The sequence below is a fragment of the Periplaneta americana genome, chromosome 1 (genome assembly GCF_040183065.1).
Source record: "Periplaneta americana isolate PAMFEO1 chromosome 1, P.americana_PAMFEO1_priV1, whole genome shotgun sequence".
NCBI lineage: Eukaryota > Metazoa > Arthropoda > Insecta > Blattodea > Blattidae > Periplaneta > Periplaneta americana.
In genome coordinates, this window is record NC_091117.1 from 216,033,149 (window position 1) to 216,056,959 (window position 23,811).

Below are 23,811 nucleotides of genomic sequence, written 5' to 3' on the forward strand. Positions count from 1 at the left end.
CTATTCTTTTTTATTTTCTCCAAAATTTGGGCCCCATTTTTTTTCTTCAAAATGTAATCTCGAATTTTATTTAAGTTGTTGCAGCAGTAATATTTCTACATTAAAAAAAAGAAATCTATACTAATAATAAATCTGTAGCCAAACTTTTTCTGGTAATTTTCGATTTTCTAAACATAATTGGTGTTAACATGTATAATTAACCATCCTGAAACCGAAAATCGCTTTTTTGAAATTTTTGTTTGTATGTATGTCTGTCTGTCTGTCTGTCTGTCTATCTGGAAGTTGTTGTTGTTTTCTAATGCCAGACGTTTGACAATTAAATCATTTGACCTCTTGCACTCCAATATTTTTCAAAGATATTATCATGGCCAGCCACTGAAGCACAGATTTTGAGGTGTTCCGAACTCATTTCTTGGTTTGAGTTGCACAATGGGCAGTTAGGGGACTGATATATTCCAATTCTATGCAGGTGTTTGGCCAAACAATCATGGCCTGTTGCCAATCTAAATGCAGCTACAGACGATTTTCGTGATAAATCGGGAATTAACTGTGGATTATGATGCAGAGTTTTCCATTTTTTCCCTTGAGATTGTGCTATCAATGTCTGAATGTTTGTTACCTTTTCACACGATAATGGCTGAACCGATTTATATAAAAATTGGAATGTAAATTAAGTTCGTTGTAACTTAGATTTTAGGCTATACGGCATTCAAAATACTTTATTTAAAAGGGGGGTTATAAGGGGGCCTAAATTAAATCGAAATATCTCCCTTATTATTCATTTTCATGAAAAATATTACATAACAAAAGTTCCTTTAAAAATGATTTTCGATAAGTTTTATCCTATACAAAATTTTGATAGGACTGATATTTAATGAGATAAATGAGTTTTAAAATTACAGTAACAACGCATCTAAGGAGCTGTATTGAAATAAAAACAAATGACTTCGTCTATAAGGGGCCTTGGACAACAACAATCGAAAGCTATTAAACATTGCCTACAGAGAATGTTTCTGTGTTTGTATGAAGTAATATCGGAAGCTAATTAATTGTTTAATTATTATTTCACCATTGGAAAGTGTAGTTTCTCTAGATGGACACAATTCTATAATGTTATTACAGTAACTTCTGAGTGAAATTTAAGGATATACAAGACTTTTAAAATAACAATACAATACATTTTCACCGCTGCCTCATATTATAGTGTTGTTGTTCCTGCAGTAACTCCTATGTGCAAAATATAAAATTTTTGAGTCGGAAGAAAAAAAAAACATTTATTCATTCCATGGCAGTGGTACGTAGGAGATCGTGAATTCTTACATTTTCGAAAGAAATAAATATAATACTGCATATCACTGTTTATGCTGTATCACTATTTAAGTTATTTGAAGGGTTCAGAACCATGATGGGCCAAGCGCCATTTACTGAAGACGTAGAAAACAAGGGTTAAAATTAAGTTATTACCATAATTCAATGGAAACATATAGCAAGTAATATGAAGTATACACATTAAAACTAAATGATATGTCAATCTTCATTAAATTATGGTTGCATGTAATAACAATTAAGAAACATGTTAAAGGAATTGTCATTGCAACAAATGATTGCTCTCTGGACCAAAATGATTGCATTGAAATTATTTAAATACAATTTAAATTAAGTAACATATTAAACGATATATCCTTCTATCAAAAATTAATGTTCCCTGGATCAAACGTCCTATTTTAATTACGTAATTACTTTATATTTATTTCTAACAGGTGCAGCGGAGCGCACGGGTACGGCTAGTCTATACTAATAATAAATCTGTAGCCGAAATTTTTCTGGTAATTTTCGATTTTCCACAAATAATTGGTACTAACATATATAATTAACCACCCTGAAACCGAAAATCGCATTTTTGAAATTTTTGTTTGTATGTCTGTCTGTATGTTTGTTACCTTTTCACGCGATAATGGCTGAACCAATTTATATGAAAAGTGGAATATAAATTAAGTTCTTTGTAATTTAGTTTTTAGGCTATATGGCATTCAAAATACTTTATTTAAAAGGGGGGTTATAAGGGGACCTGAATTAAATAAATCGAAATATCTCGCTTATTATTGATTTTTGTGAAAAATGTTACATAACAAAAGTTTCTTTAAAAATGATTTCCAATAAGTTTTATTCTTTACAAAAGTTTGATAGGACTGATATTTAATGAGATAAATGAGTTTTAAAATTACAGTAACGCCATCTAAGACGGTGCAATGAATTAAGAACAAATGACTCCGTCTATAAGGGGCCTTGGACAACAACAATCGAAACAGGGGCCTTGGACATCAACAATCGAAAGCTATTAAACATAGCCTACAGAGAATGTTTCTGTGTTTGTATGAAGCAATATCAGAAGCTAAATTAACTGATTTGTATAATTAATTATTATTTCACCATTGGAAAATTTAGTTTCTCTAGATGGACATAATGCTATAATGTTATTACAGTAACGTCTGAGTAAATCGAGGACAGGTAAGATTAAAATAGCTTCTTATGCACAGAAAATTTGATAGGCTATTTTGTACATTCGTTTTCTGTATTTCTTAAAATAATATTTATGTACACTCATTTTAATCTCAGAGAATTAACGAACAACGAGAGTGTATTGATTTAGTATGCAGTAATAGTATGTTAGCTTAGCAATCCATTATTTTATAATTCAAATTTTAACTATGTTCAATTGAATCGCGTTAAAATACATAAAACATATATGCAATAAATGCAATGCAAAAAAAATTGGGTAATGAGTGAAGCAGATTATCTTGCGCTGTTGTGAAGGTTGTTCCCTGGATCAAACGTCCTATTTTAATTATGTAATTACTTTATATTTATTTCTAACAGGTGCGATGGCTAGTAAATGAATAAAAATTGTGCATCAAATAGAAAAAAATGTCAAATTTTACCATCCTCCCACCTTAACAAGCTTTCCCTACATCTAGAGATGCATGGGACTTTGTATAATGATTTACAAATAATAATCCTGTCTCTGTTTTCAGCCAAGAGTCCCACAACTGAGTCCATCAAAATAAGTACTCGATAATTAATTAGGTTACTATTGTCAATGTCTGCAGTGAAACTGGAAGCAATGGGACATATGGGTCAGTTCCTCAAAATCCTTGGAAGACTCAAGTGGCATGGGAAGAGTCTCACATGGGCAACTTCCGCTGTATCTATCCCTACCACGGCGTTGATAAATATGAACAGTTCTTCCATCAGAACCAGATTTCACTATTCCAGGATACAGCTGCTTCCAGAGCAAGGGAAGAGTGTGCCAGATTGCAGAGAGAGGAATTAGAGGTAGCTATTTCTCTTCGTATAGACTTGTCGTAGAAGCAGAAACATATAATTCATTTCAAAATTTTAGCAAAAGGAAGCTTATACGTGTTATTGTTTTATGTGGACTCAAACTAAAGAAAATGTTCCTACTGAAATTTCTGGTTTTTCAGTTCAGTAGTCCACTGCTGTGGAATAACAATTAACATGCCTGACTATGAAATGAGCGGGTATGGGTTCCAATCCTGGTTGGGACAATTTACCTGGGGTTGAGGTTTTCTCCGGCTTTTTCCCTTAACCCATTAAAAACAAATGCTGGGTGACTTTCAGCACTGGACCCTGGTCTCATTTTGCTGTTAGTATTATCTTCATCTCATTAAAAAAATCAATTCAATATATACAGTAAAACCCCGATTATCCGTCACCCAATTAACCGATTGGTGGGTTATCCGACTGTCTTTCTGTCTCGCTCTTTTTTTTTTCTGCAGAAAAAATATGAAGTACTGTACTTTATGTTAGTGTGAATTTTTTCTACATAGTGTTTTTTTACAAACCTTTATCATTACACAGTATGGTCTACTCTTCAAGTGGCCGTACTGCCTAACGTCATTGCAAAATGTCTTCCACAGGTGTCAAAAGGAAACGTGTTGTGCTACAAAGAAGAGTGCAAATAATTGATTGGTTCGAGAAAAGAAAAATTGCGGTTCATCTCGCATCAGAATACAAGATAGAAATTACAACTGTATGCGATTTAATGAAAAAGAAAATACAAAGTGTACATATAAAGCATGTAAATCTACAACATGAGATCTGTACTATTCGTGTCTTTCTATAAACAGCCTCATAAGGAGTTTCCTTGGCCATTAAAAATCCGATGTTGAGAACTTAAATTAGTGAATTTTTCATCCACTATTTAGTATGTTAAAAGAAAAGATCATGGAGGAAATTACTAAACTGAATTGTAGTATGCATTTAATTTGACAAGATTTTATAGTACAGATTAACCGTTCACTCCATTCCCTTCATTAGCACGGATAATAGAGGTTCTACTGTATAGGATTTCCATGTCTGTTTCTATGTTACTGTAGTTGGGAGACCCTTTAAAACACGTAAGGAACGCATCACAGCCATAACCAAATCACACAATACTTCCATATAAGCAGAATACGTCACCAACACCAACCACAACTACAGCAACATAGAAACAGACATGGAAATCCTGCATATTGAACAGAAAAACCAGAAAGTACACTAGAACAATACGAAATATGTTGTTGTTGTTTGACAATAAAGTCATTTGACTCTTGCACTCCAATATTTTTCAAAGATATTGTCATGGTCTGCCAGTGAAGCACAGATTTTGAGGTGTTCCGAATCCATTTCTTGGTTTGAGTTGCACAATGGGCAGTTAGGGGACTGATATATTCCAGTTCTATGTAAACAGTAGAAATATAGAGACATACAAAAACACATCCACAAAATATTCTTGATACACAATTAAATTTCAGAACACATACCCTATTTGGCACAACACTGCCAATCATAAACGTACTTACCACAGGATCGTAAGAAGAAATCGGAAACAGGCAAAGACTTCACTAGCAATGTGAAGATGGCCAATATTAAGCCAAAATTAGTCATTAAATTAGGTAAATTACTAACATTTTTTCAAATTAACACAGGAAAATTGTTTTTATGACAAATTTACCAAATATTTAATGATGAAAGTGTTAAAAGTGTGTAATGAAGATGCATAGTTTTACCTGTCTGTCATGTGTTCCAAATCATTAATTCCAGCACGTTTAAAACTGTTCTTCTTTAGTCTGAATCTTGTCAGAAATTCTTCATTGTCATACTCATTTAATAGGGATATCCTGAACTAGCACCAACAGATAGCGCACATGTACTTTGAGGGATGCACTTTATGTGTGCATTTGTTTTCCGGTATATAAACATTGAGGATTTACGTAACATATTAGTAAAAACCAGGGAAAGCCTTTTGTCTTCATTCAGGTCCCAAAATATTCTGAATATATGCTTTAAACCTAAAAAATTTAACTAATTAAATTGCGCCTCGAAAGTGCTAGCTATTAAACAAAGTAACTACTTCATATAAGGAATTGCTGGCTACAGTTTCATTTTGGAAGAGGGAAAGAAAAATTAATGAAACATACACAACCTCGACAGCAAGCTTTGTTAGCTTAGATTATATTCAGGACTTCTTGGAGTCTCCGAAGTTTACGCCAACATTTTATGCCTGCAGTAAACTCTCGATTAACTGGGATGTTTATTATCCAGGACGATCCATAGTGAAATTTATGTCGTGAATAATGTTTTAATGTGCTGTAGACTAATTATTAAAACCATGTTTTTACTTCAAATTTTCAAAATCATCCTGCATAGTATTCAAAACTGCATGTCCTTAACCTACAAAACACAGGAATAATCGCGATAGTTCTGCAATCATATTATATCATCTTATCAAACATTGCATTTGATCTTTCTGCAACTAGAGAAAAAAATACGAGGAATTAAATCTCGATAGTCCCTTCCCTATAAAAAAAACACATTGGTGGCTACAAATCCTGTTTTTAGCATACTTAAAATACTAATGATTAAAGAGGTAATATTCACCTTCGACAGAGTTTCTATATTATTTATTTATTTTTTTATTTGTGCACCTCGTTCTCAAAGTTCTCATTTAGGTTCTTGAACATTCAATTTACTCGTATCTATATTCTGCATACTGCAGATTTCCCCATCCATCTCTTAAGGAGAATCGCTCAGTATTATAAAAGTTCACGTTATTATTTGTTGTAAATTAAATTAAATTATGAGGTAAGAAAATACTGAATTACATTAAATTATACCAGGTTATACAAAATAGTTATAAATATAATTTTTACACGCACAGAAAACCAACAAATGGTAGAATGTAATCAACTATAGCATATGACATAATATAGCCCTACAACATGTGCCGCATGGAACGCTCCTGCCATCTAAAGGTAAAACTTCGCATAAGACATCCCTATAGATCAGGTGCGTCTTATTTTCTTTTGTTTCCACATTCTCAAAAATATGTTATGTCGCAATTCATGATCAGTATCAGAAAGATTCATGTCTAATGCTACTGTCATTTTATAATTCTTTTCTTTAGATAACAATTTAACACCAACTGAAAGCATAGACTAGTTTATACAGAAGATATTCCTTGGATAATGTATCATTCTGAGTTCATACAACTCATTCTGTCACATAACCACGGAATTAATTTTTATACTTTTTAATTCCGTGTTCATACAGTTAGGCCACGGTGTATTTCTCATGTTTCAGGCCTCTACATCTGTCTGGATTGTGGTTTGGATTTCATCTTATTGCTTTTATAGCAGTTTGCATTCAACTACGAGTAAATATCCAATATAACTGATTGTTAACACTCTTTAACTTTTATCTAGGGTAAAGCAAAGGCAGCAGCACGCAGAATGGGGTGGAAAAGCAAAGATCTTGACAAGTTACGGCCTGAATCACCTTTAAGCAGAGATAACAAGCCCATTCCTAAAATGAAGAAAAGACATATCCCGGTAAGTTAAATGTCAAGAAGAGTGGATCACAGATCTTTATTATGAACAAGAATGATAATATTGTCTTGCATTCTGTTCTTTAATCCTTGTTTCTTTATCAACATCTCCTGATTCAGCTCCTTCAATTTCTTTCATGAGATGGGGATATCTTTAAAGTAGAATTCTTTTATTCCCCATGATGGTGGGTGACTGTGATCAGCAGAATTGAATTATTGTGACGTGTGCGAGAAATGGCCGGAATTTTCGCCTTGCATTTGCAGTCCTCTGTGGTCTAGTGTTTTCCATGCAAGCTGTTGGATTCCAAGGTCGCAAGTTCATGAATTGCCTCATGCAGCCTGCAATTCCATTCTAATCTCTTCAGAAGTCTCTTAGGTTCTTGTATATTGTTAGGGTTTGTATATTAGAATCTGATATTACTTCTGTATCATCTTTCCAGTCACTAAACATACTTACTTACTTACAAATGGCTTTTAAGAAACTCGGAGGTTCATTGTCGCCATCGGTCCCTATTCCAGTTACTAAACATATCTTCATAAATTTTGTATTTGGTTAAATTTTTCATCAGTTCCGTGTACTTACATTTGTGGACACACAACTCATGGTATGGTATGGTATAATCCTTCCGGCATGTGAGATTGTGTGATCTGTTTCAGCAAACGAATAAAAGTTTTTTTTTTTTCAAATTTCACAGGTCTTTCTAGGTTAACTGCGAATTTATTTATCCAATGAAATTGTTCTTGTATATTTTAATTTGTTTTAATTAGGTGATTTTATACGTAACATAGAGCTTCATTTTTTTTTTATTTTGTGATCGGGCAAAGTGTATCAATCCATCTATTTGTTTAGGGCCAGTTGCATAAACAATTAACCTCAGATTAAAACATCAAAGTAACTTTCAGTTATATTTAACAGTGAATTTTTGGTTATATAAATACTGTGCTGCAACGCTTTCAGCGACTAAAGGTACGGTCACACGTCACTACTTTTGCAGCGCTACTTTTATACTGCAGCTGCAAAAGTTGCGTGTCGTGTTCACACGTAAGCCAAAAGTAGCATGCTGCACGCTACTTTTCGTGCTGCGCAACCCGAGTGCTGCAAAAGTTGCAACTGGATGTTGCGAGTCTGTTCACACACAAGGCGCTACTTTTGCAGCCGCAGTCATGCTGCAGGTTCCCATTTCCGTGTTGACTTCTCAATATACATTTTGTGGTTATGTTCGCATTATTAAGACACTCATGCGAAGCTTCCTTATCTATTATTTGCTTTTCTGTCGTATCTAGCATTCAGAAATTGACATTATTTTTACTATAAAGCTTTTAAAAACGCAAACATACTTAAATGGTAACCAACAGCATATTCACGTAATCAATGTTGGCAACCCCCCTGTTTGTAACTACGCTATGGAAAATTTAAAAAATGAATTATATCGTCACCAATTATGCTCAGACTGTGTTGTGTATTTAATAACTGTTACAAATAATTTATTTTCATCACATTTAACATTAAAATATATCCAAACAATAAAAGTATCATTGACACATTTGGGTGGTAACACTGGTTGCAACCGCAGCAAAAGTTTCAACAAAACCGATATCAAAAATGCTGCGGCTGTAACCCTAAGAACCCTGTTCACACGTCGCTACTTTCAAGTTGCGCGCAGCATGGAAAAGTAGCGGGCAGCAGGTTCGGCAGCCGCTACTTTTCAGGTTGCACCGTTGTTCACACGTCGCAGTACAAGACTTGCGCAGTTTTTTGTACTGCATCGCAGCAAAAGTAGCGACGTGTGATTGTACCTTTAGTTCATACATAAGAGCAGTAACTCATTAAGGGCCATTTGAAAATAAATAAACAAAAAAAAATCTCATCTTCTTTGTAGCCAAAATATTTGTCTGGGTGCATATGATATTTAACTTACTGAATCTTAAAAATACAACTAGGTAATGTTGCTTAAGTGTGAATAACTCGTGTTGTTGTGGGTGGCTAAAATGCAGTGATCTCCTTGAATGAAGTTGCATGAAAAGGGATATAACTTTGTTATTTCGTCTTAACTTTAAATTAAATATAACTGACTAATCTTCTCAAGTTAATCGTATTACTGAACTGAAGTTTATAGAACATATTTTGTAATAAGTAAAATAGTAAAGTTTATTTTGAGTGTATATAGACAGTCTTTTGTCAATTTTCAAGTTCCAGTTTAGTGAAAATATGTTATGTATACTTTTAATTTTTTTTTTTTCGGTTAAGTTTACAAATTAATAGATTTATTTCCAGGTTTCTGATTATTCTAATATCTCATTTGATGATGATATTGAATTTCACTATGCTCCTTGTGTTTTCCATGAGTGTGACTCGATGACAAACAATTTAAAATGAGATTTTGGTTACCAAAATTTGTATTGGAAGAACTTAAGCAAAGATTACATTCTCAGTTATAAGCACAAACAAAACGAAATCATATTCAGAAGGCAGTGATATTATGTTTTCTCTCTCATTGGCGAAACAGTTGAAAATAACTGGATTTACATGCCATACGATTTTCGTTAATGTTTTGCTATGTTGCCACATATTTTACTGCAAATATCAGTTAGTACTAAACCTAGTTTACATGTTCTTATGTTAATTTTACACAATATCTGTAGAAATTGACCTCGAGTTCAGGAGCGATTTCTCAGGGCATGCTATGCTTGCTGCACAAGCCCAATATTTTCGTAGAATGTGTATTTCTCAAAATGGGATTACGTACATTAAAATTTATTTTGATTTTTGGAATACTGTATAGGCGTAATACCATCCGCAGGTTGCACACCGCAAGTATCGCAATGCTTGCTCGTTTCTCGGAGCTACAGGAAAGACGTAGAAACAGCGAGAATATGATGCGTGCGCAACTGCCTTCCTCCTAGTCTGTCCTAGGCGCACATGCTTCTGTTATGTGTTGTTTGAAGCTCTGATCCGAGAGCTACACCAATGACTATTTAATGTTACACAGACCAGTACTGACAGCGGGAATGTGCTGTGATTTGCGAGTGCAATGTAATTGTATGAGCGGAATGCATGTGTTAGCTGCTGCATGTATTATTAATTCTTAAACATTAATTTGAAGTATTGCAATGAGTTCGGAATTGTGTGTTATTGAAACCTTATTATTAAATCCATTTTCCCGAAGGACTATTCAAGAGAAGACAGACATTATAGAGAATATGTGCTCAATACAACAATGTGCATTGGTTGGCAGGGTCGAAAAAAACTAAATAAACTGTTTTGTTGGCCATGTGTGTTATATCATATCGAACTTCTACATCTGATTAGCGAATATGATCCATGACTCATAATGATTTCATAATTATAAAATAAATTATTTATGTGGGTCTGATTATTTTTATTAATTATGAATTATTATATCCTCCCATCTTCCTCAATGAATAAAAGAGCAAGCCTAACTTTCGTGACTAGCATTCGCCCCTGCTCAAGTTATTTTAACATTCAGTTGAAAACAACCAAGTTAGTGATTTTTATACAACTGCGTCTTAGAAATCTTATTTCTCGTATGTTTAATCTTGATAAGTCTTGTTTCCAAAGGATCTAACTTTCTTTGCGACAAAATAATGTTGAATCTGAAAATGCTGTGTGCTATAATTTTTTTAATTTTCTGAACTTTGTCGGGCTTCAGAATTTAATTTAATGGTTCACATACGTATTTGTTGACAATGTTTTTTATCTTCATATAATATGCAGTGAGTGAGTATGCAGGTACAGTAGTGACAAAAAAAAAAAAGGACCGACGGAATAATCAAAGTCCCCGAAATGAGCCACTGCGCATGCCACGCCCGCATTCACAAGATAGCGAGTAATCTATCGAAATTGTTGTAGTTTCGACTGCTGTCGTAGCCCATTTCGAAAGCCATTAGAAAATAAGCTGGTAAAATTCATGTTCTGGGAATAAGGAGGAGAAGAAATGGTAAAAAATAACGAAAAAAAAGAAACATTAAAAAATGAAAATTTTGCTTTTAACTCTAAAAATTAAAATAATGTTTCAGTTTTCATTTAGACCCTAGACAATTTAAAGGGACGTAAAGCTGCAGCTCTTTAAACTGTCACTGTCATTCTGACAGACTTTGTTCTTCATTCTAACTAATTTTACTTTTCATTCAGTTCATATTTTGCACTGTTATGTAGGAGAAAAATGTGTGTGGTAGACCTGTATAGGAAGGAAGAATATCGATAGTATATATCATATACATACTGCACTTTGATAATTGTTTTCTCGATATTCCAATTTTCAACATTTTGTAACATTCAGAATGCTCTAATGCAGTGGTTCCCAAACTTTTTTGAACGTGGATTCCTTTCGACTTGAAAAAATATTCACAGATCCTCAAATTAAATTAAATTAATTTAATCGCTAGATCACCTACCCTTGCTGATGTACTAACTTTCACAAGTACAGTTTCATACAGTACTGTACAATCGCGTCGATAAAAATGATAGTATTGTATGTTACTAGTGGCTTGTGCAGCAAATGCTACTAACTAAGTTCATTAGTCAAATTAAATTTTTTCATATTTATTTCCAATGACGTTTTGGAAGTTATTTGCTTCCATAATAATGAAACATAGGCCTACCCCTCTGAATGGTTCTCTTCATGCTAAATACTTTTTATTTAACCTATACATCTTCAGTTCTTGAGTTCCAATGCGAAAACGCAAGTAACAATGTCAGAACGATCAGTCGGTTTTACATGTGGGAGTGAAGCAATAGCTATTTCAGGTCATTGCGGATTGTAGGTTAGAGTTATGAAAATATCCTCTCCTCTCTCCCCTCTCCCCTCTGCCATCGTGCCCTCGTGCCTTCGCGGTCTTGTGCCCTGGTGCCCTCGAGCCCTGGTGCCCTCGAGCCCTGGTGCCCTCGAGCCTTGGTGCCCTCGCGCCCTGGTGCCCTCGAGCCCTGGTGCCCTCGTGCCCTGGCGCCCTCGTGCCCTGGCGCCCTCGTGCCCTGGTGCCCTCGCGCCCTCGTGCCCTGGTGCCCTCGCGCCCTCGCGCCCTCGTGCCCTGGTGCCGAGCCCTGGTGCCCTCGCGCCCGCGTGCCCTCGTGCCCTGGTGCCGAGCCCTGGTGCCCTCGCGCCCGCGTGCCCTCGTGCCCTGGTGTCGAGCCCTGGTGCCCTCGCGCTCTCCTGCCCTCTCCTCTCTCCCCTCTGCCCTCTTCTCTTCTCTTCTCTTCTCTGCTCTTCTCCTCTCCTCTCCTCTCCTCTCCTCTCCTTTTCCTTTCCTTTTCCTTTTCTTTTCTTCCTGTTTTCTTGTTTTTGCCTTCTTTCTCCATTCGCTTGCGTTCTACGTGATTCTCAATCTCTCCTACTGTATTTTAGATCCTCGTCATTGTCACAAGTTTCATATTCAATCTCTACATTGCCTTCAGCGTCATCATCAGCATCATCATCTGAACTTTCATCCATGATCTGCAGAGTAGTGTCGATCACCACGTAAGTTTTCATCCAGTGTTACTTTGTTAGATAAAACACACTTAAGGGAATAAATAAACTGGACTAACAGAAAATTTTCTATTAATACTATTGATACGTAAATCTGACGTACACTTCCAAATAATTATATCTCATAATAAGTTGGCCAAGCGTGTAAGTTGCAACCTGCTGTCACGACTACTATAGTCAGCAACTGAAAGACGGAGGCATAGCTAGAAGAAGGAGGTGCTCTCTTGGCGGGAAAAGTAGTGAGGATCAATTGTTTATCCATTATACGTCAAAATTATGTACGACAGAAGTTTTAAACAATGGCATTACTTCCTTGTGAGCAGGAGATATGGTTTCTATACTGTGATTTGATTTCCACATATCCTACAAGTTTAATACAAGTAGTGTTAAGTTCATAACAATAACCTTAGTATCTCGTTATCAATATATTACTTCTCTTCAAATAATTATCTACAGTCAGATGGAAAGAAGTTTATGAGATTATACGTTCTTGTGCATAAAATCGAAACTTCACGTTGATGTCGATGTTATAGGCATTCCTAATTTATAGTCTCAACAAATGTTGACGCAACATCCGTCGATCGGCCACGCTGTTACGTAAGTTTTATAGTTTTCAGTAACATATATATATATATATATATATATATATAGCCGTTACTCAGTGTATTATAGAAATGAAGATCTAATATATAATCTTCTTTCTATGCGTCTACTTACTTAAGGCCCCAAAAGATTTCATCATATCATCAGTATACCATTATGTGTTGCATTAACTATAATAATATTTCATTTTTAATGGTAATAATATCACCAAACATTCTTAAGTTTTGTAGTTCTTAATATCGAATACACAGCTGTACTCGGAAAACTACAGACCAGAGAATCAGACTTGTAAATTATTTTTATACGTTATCAAAAAATTACACAAATGAAGATCGACATATTGGCATTATGATGTGAAAAAATCTGACCCATCTAAACTCTAAGTATGTCAGCAATCCTGTAGGTCATGGCCTTCGTGTAATAGTCTATTGTTTATTGTAGTGCGTGTTTTGTTTTATTCTGAAATGCAATTAAATAGTTCTCAAGACTGACGAAAGATGGATTTTGGAAAATAGGAAAATGATGTAGTAAAATTGACATTTCACTGAAAACTACTATTTTTCTGAAAAACTTTGGGTTCCAAGCTTCAAAATGAGGGGTCATTTATTAAAATCCGTTTAGCCATTTTCCCGTAATTTTTATATAGATTTATTTCAAAATATATATTGTCAATTGCGGATCGACTGATAAGTGTTAGCAGATCACGAAGGATCCACGGAGCACACTTTAGGTACCACAGCTCTAATGAATGCAGTTTTTATTCAATCTCAGTGAAATTTTGCACAGAAATTCGCAAAAGCATGTGAAGTAAACTGACCGATGTGTTTTCTTCTGCTATTGAAAGTGTTCAAATCACCATGTGTTGAGAATGTGATAAGTTTCAAAAAATTGAAAAATTAACAACTAAAAAGGTAAATATTTTTTTCTCAAAAAGTAATTTTAAAAATATGAAAAGCGTGCATTATATTTTACATACATCTACAGGAATAAATTAAATATGAATTTAAAGAAAAATTACGTAAACTTTGAAAATTGGGACAATTATAATCCAGTATTAAAAAAAAAAAACAACAAAAAGTAAGTAAGAATCTAATTGGAATATCAAAGTGAAAATTTGTGTATTGCATGTCCACATTGTAAGAAATGTGTGGTATAAGTTTCAGGTTAATTGATATAGAAATGTAGAAGTTAGAAATTTCACACATCCATAGCCTTAATCATGACTTGATATGTTATTATTAACTTGAACTGTGATGTTTAGGTTAGGTATATTTTCTTTAATCGAATACACATGGCTAAATCTCGATAAATGCATCCACGTCTTAGGACTGGGCACCTATATTGGTGGCTAAGTTCTGTTGAGGATTCAGTATCTCAGAGTATATACTCTATTTTTTTTCATGGAGTGCAGTTTCATAGAAAGGACTTTGCCGACAGACCTTCTACTGCCCCTTACTGTGCCGTTTATATTTCGGCACGTCAGTTTCTCCTTTCCTTTTCTTTCCTTTTCTTCTATCCTTATGCCTTTCTCTGTTTGTTCTAGTTCTTCTTACTCTTCATAGATGAGCTGTAGTTTGTTCCTTTCTGATCTAAGTCTTATTTCTTTTATATATAGATGGCTTACTTCCTCTCATCTTTTTGTTTTTCCATATTCTCTGGTTCTGTTCCTATAACCTGTGATGAGTTGAAACCGGAGCGGTTATTATTTTATAATAACGTTTGCTAATTGGTTAAGATCGAGGGAGCAGTTAATCTATATATATATATATATAAAATTTGAACTGGTAATGGAAATTATGGGAAAACGGCTGAACGGATTTTAATAAATGGCCCCTCATTTTGAAGCTTGGAACCCAAAGTTTTTCGGAAAAGTAGTAGTTTTCAGTGAAATGTCAATTTTCCTACATAATTTTCTTATTTTCCAAAATCCATTTGTTGTCAGTTTTGAGAACTAATTTGATCGAATCACGGCCGACTTGATTGAATTTCAGAACAAAACACACACTACAATAAACAATAGGCTATTACACGAAGGCCATGACCTGCAGGATTGCCGACATATTTAGAGCTCAATTCAATTTGTTATTAAAAACTGATTCTGCAGTGTATAATAATTTTCTGAGTACAGCTGTGTATTGGATATTCAAATCTACGAAACTTGAGGTGGTTTGATGACATTATTATCATTATAAATTAAATATTATTATAGTTAATATCATGATGCATCTATTTTTCATTAAATGTACATAATATTGATGCTATATTGATGACATGAAAGTGAAACGTTTTGAGGTTATGTAAGTAAATGTAGAGAATATCTTAATTTAGATCTTCATTTCTATAATTTACTGAGTGGCTGCTATATATAACTACAAAACTTAAGTAAGATGATAATATTATTATTAAAAATTAAATATTTTTATACTTATTAGCCCAGTGGGGTTGGGTCTTTTTCATATACTTAATGGCGGTGTAGTGTAGATATTGATGTGTGTCATTGTCTTCAGTATTGGCTCGAGAGAACGCAAAAATTACAGTTCCTAAGGAAAGATCAAAAGGTATTACTTACTGATAAAATAAGAGGCCTAGAAAATTTTGTAGTCTCCAGATCATTTCAGCAAGATCTCTTAGTAGGATAAAATGATTTTGCGCTCTATATTTCAAGTTCTACATGCAGCAGCTATACGAAAATGCTATTGTTCGAAAGCTTAGCAAACCTGACATTTTTTTTAACTTTCGCCTACAATCCACAATGACCTGAAATAACTACTGCTATCGTCCTGACATTGATACTTGCGTTTTCGCGTTGAAACTCAAAAACTGAAGTTGGATAGGTTCAAGAGAAAGTATTTGACCTAAAAAAATCCATTCAGAGGGAGTATGTTTCATTATTATGGAAGCAAATAACTATTAAAAAGACAAATATTCTTCATTGTAAATAAATCTGAAAAATTTTTATTTGAACGTCTAACGAACTTAGTTTGCAGCAGCATTTGCTGCACAAGCCACTAGTATTTTATAATAGCGCTTGCTGATTGGTTAAGACTGTGGCGCCAGTTTATATTTTGCCTGTGTGGCCAGTTATTATTTGAGGGTAGCGTCTGTCTGGTGGTGGGCAGCATACGGGCCGGGAGTGTGTCGGCAGTTTCGTGTTTTTTTTTAGAGTAGCGTCTGTCTGGTGGTTGGCGGCGTGCAAGCTGGATGTGTATACGTATGTATGTATGGGAACCTGCGATAGGATCGCGGAAGAAATAAGTCTCGTTGCAGGCAGCGTGCAGACCGGGAGAGTGTCGACAGTTTCAGTTACGTACACGTTGTTGCGGGAACCTACGATTGGATCGTGGAAGAAAGACTGATAGAGGATGGTAACGTTTACTCCCGAGGTCGGGAAGTTATACTCAGTCATTTGATGTGCTACCTATATTGAACTGGATGCGATTTTCTGCTTAGCTATCGGGCAGTCAACTCTGTTTAAATACCGATCGTTATTTTATTTGCTGTTCTGGTCTCTCAAGCTGTGATGTAACTAATAGTCAACCACGGGCTACTAGAAGTTTTATTGCCTTATTCTGGAACGTTTTACTTAGAGATTTCACCAATAAACTTTGTACGAGTATGGAATTCAAAATGGAGGCTTTCATTGTTGTGTGACGTGTGAGGGGTGTCCATTTTCAGTGTAACGATTATATGTGTGTTAAGTATTGGTTATGAGTGAGGTGAGTCGACAAGATGGATGCCAACAAAGAGGAATTACCATTCATGTAAGGTAACCAGTTGGATTTAACATTACGCTGTGACATATATATAGTCTGTGTGACGCTATTATTTGGTTCATTTTAAATAGATGTCTGTCTTTAACGTAGGCAATGTGTGTTGTCACTTAATTACCTCGGCGAACTGATTACCATCCTGATTATAACGTTTCATGGCAGGGTTATTTGGTATAATTATTATGATATATATCATTTATTCCACCGATCAAAAGATCTACCAGACCCAGCGGCAGTGCATTACTAATTGGTTGTCATAAATAAATGTCTTCCTTACTGTGACGGAAATCTTGTCTCTCCTGTCAGTAACCAATCACAACCCTTGTTCAGAAGAATTGACAGGCTCCTGTCAAATCCACGTGGAGGCAGAGTTGCTGCATCTTTTCCGAATTCCAAGAATGTTGTCAGTCTCATTTCGAGGGTCACCAGGATTGTGGCAACTGTGCAATGTTGGGACGAGGGGACAAGATGGAATTGTCAGAGGTGTTTGTGTAGGAAGTCATAAATCTGTAAGGAGCCACCGAACTTCACTCCTTGCAATAAAATAGAGTATAACAGAATCCTCTGTACAGGGGTATGTGTGAAAACTGTAATGGTCAACAGAGCAGCACGTGAGGAAGTGTATCCAGCTTGGAAAATGGACGAAGTAATCCTTCCTTTAGAGGCTAAAGCTGGGAAGCTGGGATAGAAATTTTAAGATGGCAGTCCCTTCAATGTACGCACTTCATGGTACTACATCCTGTTGCATCTTGTATTGACCTGGTTCACTATTATTGATTCAGCTGCATATCACCCAGGTCCGACAAAAGCTCCTCCGTTCCCCTGGGGCTTCTGCAGCTTCCTCTGATAGATGTCATCTGTATGCAAGTCACGGTACTGCATCCTACTGCATCCTCATTTTCTGAAACTATTGAAAGATGTTAGGTGAAGTTGAAATGAGCGACGTTCAACTCCGAAATTTACCCAGCAATTCTGCTTTAAATGGTTGAGGAATAAACTTCGGGAGAAACCCCAACTAGGTAACTTGTCCTATCCAGGAATATGAACCTGGACTTACTTATTCCATGGTCAGATATGCTAATCATTACTCCACAGTGATGGACTAATTTATTGTGTTACTAGAATGTGTACTAAAAGTGAACATTAAGAAGTGAAATTCATTCATTCATGGTGTTCTGCCCAAGGGCAGGTCTTTCACTGCAAACCCAGCATTCTCCAGTCTTTCCTACTTTCTGCCTTCCTCTTTGTCTCTACATTTGATCCATATAGCTCAATGTCGTCTATCATCTGATATTTTCTTCTGCCACGAACTATTCTCCCGTTCACCATTCCTTCCAGTGCATCCTTCAGTAGGCAGTTTCTTCTCAACCAGTGACCCAGCCAATTCCTTACTTACTTACTTTTAAGGAACCCAGAGGTTCATTGCCGCTCTCACATAAGCCCGCCATTGGTCCCTATCCTGAGCAAGATGAATCCAGTCTCTACCATCATATCCCACCTCCCTCAAATCCATTTTAATATTATCCTCCCATCTACGTCTCGGCCTCCCCAAAGGTCTTTTCCCCTCTGGCCTGCCAACTAACACTCTATATGCATTTCTGTATTTGCCCATATGTGCTACATGCCCTGCCCATCTAAAACGTCTGGATTTAATGTTCCTAATTATGTCAGGTGAAGGATACAGTGCATGCAGTTCTGCGTTGTGTAACTTTCTCCATTCTCCTGTAACTTCATCCCTCTTTATACTTCCATAATTTCATATTTGTAGTTTATAACAAGACCAACTGTAATTTGTTATTATCTCAACATTTTCAGTGTGTTTTTTAATGTACTTCAGTATCATCTTTTATTCAAGTACGGCTCTAGTATGAGATGCAGAATTAAGTGAAATCAGAGATAAACCGTATTTTCGTTGTTTTAGGTGAAGAAACTGGTACCAGAAAAGAAGCAGTCGTTTCTTAATTCTTTTGAACCAGATCCAATTGTCGAAGCTGAAGAAAAAGAAAGAAGTATGGCAATGGCACAAAGAGAATTTCTGTTGAAAAGCTTTGGGATAACAGAACAGGTAAAATAATAAGCAACAAATAGAGTCTTGCTAAACATTTCTAAAATTAACCTCACTAAGCCACTAGTGGATAAAGCATCAGCACGTAGAGCTGAAAACCCAGGTTCAAATCCCGGTGCCGGAGAGAATTTTTCTCCGTTCCATTACTCTTTCATCGTACGATGATGCAGAATATCTGCATGGAAACATCATATGTACTTTATATATGATATGCATAAATCACTTCGTGATTTAAGACGGTGCTTATTCCGTAGGATCCCGGCCAATCAGTCACTCATAATGAGTGCACCTCCGCACATGTGTGGACATTAGTCCTACGTTCATAGACACCTATGATCTAGTGCAGACGGCGGCCACTAGAGGGAACCCAAGAGTTGGAACTTAAATTGAGAGGATTCGATCCAATACCGGGATGGGAATTCATTGTGGCTTAGTGGATAAAGCATCAGCACATAGAGCTGAAAACCCGGGTTCAAATCCCAGTGCCGGAGAGAATTTTTCTCCGTTCCACTACGCTTTCATCTATTTATCATTTTCAGCTTTTATATTAAGGAAATCTTTGCTGTAGTTTGTAAATGTCTCATAATTTCTGCGTCCTTTAAGCGAAATCCCATGGGAAATGGTGCAATGTACACAAAGCTATGCTATTTTTAAAACCATCCATTTTATATGAATCACTTTTTTATAAGTATAAACATAGTGCAAATGGCATATTTTAAAATACACTCAGGGACAAAAAAAAACCGGAAATTTCTATATTTACTTGTATTTTGTTATCAATTATTTCAAAATGAAACGAAACCCATTTAAACAAAATAATGTTTCATTTAGCACCTTATACGACAACATTTGAAAAAAAAAAATCTCTGATGAGAAAATTTACAAAAAATTACAAAGGGCGTATAACTATGGCATCGTTTGGTCTAACTGTTTTTTCATTTTATGGTGCCTTAAACATTAAAAACTCTTTTTAGTAACGGGTATTACCCCCTCTGGCTTGAATAACTGCATCCATACGTCTTGGCATGCTCTCAATTTCGTTAGCAATGTCTTCTTGAGGAATAAGTTCCCATTCTTCGCCAAGTGCTCGCCTCAACTCTTGTAACGATTCTGGTCTCAGTCGTCTATTCTTAACACGCCGTCCCTGCATGTCCCACACGTGTTCAATTGGGTTCATGTCTGGACTCCTTGCTGGCCATGGAAGAACATGGATTCCCACTTCTTGGAGATAATCTTCGACCGCATGGGCAATATGCGGACGTGCATTATCATGCATTAAAACAAAATTATCGCCTGCAAATTGGCCAAATGGCACAACATGATCAGCCAACATTCATTTATATACTTATCAGCTGTTAGTCTTCCATTTTCAACAAAAACCAACTCTGTACGAGCATCCGTACACACTCCTGCCCAAACCATCACTCCACCACATCCATACGACACATTTTCGGAAATGCAACACTGTGAAAATCGTTCTCCCCTCCTTCTCCAAACTCTTTCACGTCCATCAGGTGAGCACAGATTGAAACGGGACTCATCGGTGAACAGAACACAGCTCCACTGTCCATTTCTCCAATCCCTGTGATCATTTGCAAAACACAGTCGTTCAATTCGATGCATCCTGAGAAGTCTGGGACCAGTTGCAGGCCTACTTGATATCAGTCCACTTGCTTTCAACCTCCTTCTAACTGTTTTGGCCGAAATTGGGCGTCCATGCATGTTAACAAATTGCTGGGCTACACTAGTAGCTGGCAGGTTGCGCTCCCTAAGAACTCTCAACACCATATACCTGTCTTTATTTGGATTTGTAGCTCTTGGACGACCCGAACCTGGTCTTCTGGTATATTCTAGGGTCTCTCTATACCGTTTTATGGCATCATGGGTTGTGCTTCTAGCCATATTCATAACATTTGCAATGTAACGTACACTGCGTCCATCATCGTAAAGGGCTACAGCTCGAGCCACATCTTCAGGTCGCATCTTGTTTTAAGACAAATGTTACAACCCCACTTAAACTCAGAAAATGTAAAAATAAAGAAATAACGAATGATAACGATAATGAAGCACAAAATGGTTGAGACAAAATTGTTATAGCTGAAACTCCGAAAGCAAAATTGGAATATTTGGTTATAATGGCTTGTTTATAAAACAAAAAACAATCAACTATGTATACACGTCTCCATAACAACAGATGGCTACCATAATATTGTATGAGAAGATAATGTTTTGCAAAATACCAGCAAATATTAAAGTGTCCGGTTTTTTTTGTCCCTGAGTGTATATACTTTCTGGTATGACTTTCACTGCTTTCTTCACATTATGTATATATTTTGTATAGATCATTCATGCAATGAAGAAAAATGGCAGTTTCACACTGGATGAGGAGAAGAAATTGAGTCTCTTTGGCAAGTTACGAAAAATTTCTTATCTTGAGGAAGAAGATACCAGCAGACTTCCATCAATGTTTTCTAATTCGAAAAGGGTAGGCATATTACCTACATTTTTTTAAATATATATCATATTTCATTATGGATGAGTATTTACAGAGTTGTATTTTGACATGTAATTCCAAAGGGGAGATTGCAAAAGTCAGTAACGTTCATATTATTATCATTATTCCTATCATTAAAAAATGCATTTATAATTAAGTTGGTTAGTTCCAAAACTTGACATGTCCATGTTAATTTGAATTGAGAAAAATGGGGAAAAATTGCTGTGATTCAAGATGCTCTATTTACAGACGCGGAATAAATTTCATAGTGTTAAACTCATTTTTGTAACCAATATTGCAACAATTGTAATAATATTTCTGCTTATTATAAGTAAATATTGTTAAAAATATGTTGGACATGAAGAGTTTTGGAAAGTACAAATGGACATTTTGAGTTTTTGAACACATTCTCAGGGACATGTGACGTTAAGGAATGAAAATGAGACGGGATTAGTGAACTTTTCGTTTAAATTACAAGGAATGGAAACATTACTGCTATTATTATTATTATTATTATTATTATTATTATTATTATTATTATTATTATTATTATTATTATTATTATTATTATTTCAAGTGATGTGGAAGACGTATGGATGAAATTAGTTTTATTCAGTTCAGAAAAAAATTATGAAGAAGATTGGAGAATGCTGGCTTTGCAGTGAAAGACCTACCTTTGGGCAGAGAACTGTGTTGTTGTTTAGTCAGTTGTCTGAAGACAGGTCTGAACTTCACAAATGATACCAACATGGCACCACTTATGAGGCAACTAGACCAAGAGATAATGGGGTAGGGTGGCCAGTTCCTTTGAATGAATGAATGAATGAATGAATGAATGAATGAATGAATGAATGAATGAATGAATGAATGAATGAGTTGTTGTTGTTGTTTTCTAATGCCAGGCGTTTGACAATAAAGTCATTTGACCTCTTGCACTTCAATATTTTTCAAAAATATTATCATGACCAGCCACTGAAGCACAGATTTTGAGGTGTTCCGAATCCATTTCTTGGTTTGAGTTGCACAATGGGCAGTTAGGGTACTGATATATTCCAATTCTGTGTAGGTGTTTGGCCAAACAATCATGGCCTGTTGCCAATCTAAATGCAGCTTCAGACGATTTTCGTGGTAAATCGGGAATTAACTGTGGATTTTGATGCAGAGAGTTCCATTTTTTCCCTTGGGATTGAGTTATCAAATTTTGTTTGTTGAAGTCTAAGTATGTAGATTTGACAAATCTCTTCACAGAGTAATACGTAGATTTAGTAACAGGTCTGTAAGTAGCAGTGCTGCCCTTCTATGCTAAAGCATCTGCATTCTCGTTTCCCAGGATTCCACAATGGGATGGTATCCATTGGAATACAATTCTTTTATTGAGTGATATTAATTGAGAGAGCATTTTAGTTATTTCTGCTGTTTGAGATGAAGGTGTGTGTTTAGAGACTATTGATAGAATAGCTGCTTTGGAGTCTGACAATATAACTGCATTCCTAAATGTATTGATGTGGCATAGAAGATTCCTGAGACTTTCACTTATTGCAATGATTTCACCACCAAAACTTGTTGTTCCATATCCAAGAGATCTATAAAGTGAGAAGAGACAGCATGTAACACCTGCACCGGCACCTTGTTCTCTGGAGATCAAGGATCCGTCGGTGTATAAATGAAGCCAGTTTTGTGGAGGGTACCTAATATTAATTGTCTCTAAAGACAATTGTTTCAGTATTTCAGTGTTTACTCTGATTTCAGTATTTCTTCTGTTAAATTTAGATTATATTCTATATTTAATAGAGTTAAAGGGTTTGGTTTAATTTGTAGGTTTTCTTTTAAATTCGGGATATTGATTTTCTGTTTTAATTCTTGAACAATGGATATGCAACTTTTTTGAGTTTTCAATCTACAGAGAGGACTGTATGACTGCCAATTGTTTCCTGGTAATCTGATAAGTTTTTCATATTGAATCAGTGCTTTTTCTTCTATTGTCATTATGATGCTGTTAATATTAGTGAGGAATCTCATGGAATCTATTGGAGTTGTTTTGATTCCACCAGTAATGAGTCTGAGAGCTCATGAATGAATATTGATATTAATACATAAATTGGACATTTTTTCAAATTTAAGTCTGAAAGTCACTCTACAAATTGAGGTCTTTGTGTACCATTGGGGAATCATTTTCGTCCTGTTCTCCTTGGTATTAAATTCCACCAGAATTAATTAATCTTTGATAGAATTTAAGGCATTGGATTGTTTGCCAGTTATCACCTCATCACCGACAGTAATGGTTTCTGATAAGATTTGTGACATCAGTGGCCTTCGCTTGTTTAGCTACAACACCTCAACATATAGGTGCAGGAACAATTTGTGGAATGCTCTTCCTTTTCCAGCAAACACTTTTTTGTGCACCAATATCTGTAAATTAGTGTAGGTAGTTTCTCTCTGAATTGATAAAGTTTGTTTATGTCTGTGTAAAATAAATATTTTATATGGAGCAAATTTTACGTGTC

General features: G+C 35.6%; 1 protein-coding gene across 3 annotated transcripts in view; it reads left to right on the top strand.

The window, feature by feature from the left end:
- The window catches only part of LOC138708101 (tubulin polyglutamylase TTLL13-like), a 54,751-nt gene that overhangs the window by 22,395 nt on the left and 8,545 nt on the right, over positions 1 to 23,811 (top strand). For all 3 annotated transcript variants that reach the window (XM_069838291.1, XM_069838297.1, XM_069838303.1), the window contains 4 exons: positions 3,108 to 3,333; positions 6,768 to 6,893; positions 18,670 to 18,813; positions 21,155 to 21,298. In XM_069838291.1, the coding sequence (XP_069694392.1) occupies positions 3,108 to 3,333; positions 6,768 to 6,893; positions 18,670 to 18,813; positions 21,155 to 21,298 (640 nt within the window). The remainder of the gene's footprint in view (positions 1 to 3,107; positions 3,334 to 6,767; positions 6,894 to 18,669; positions 18,814 to 21,154; positions 21,299 to 23,811) is intronic.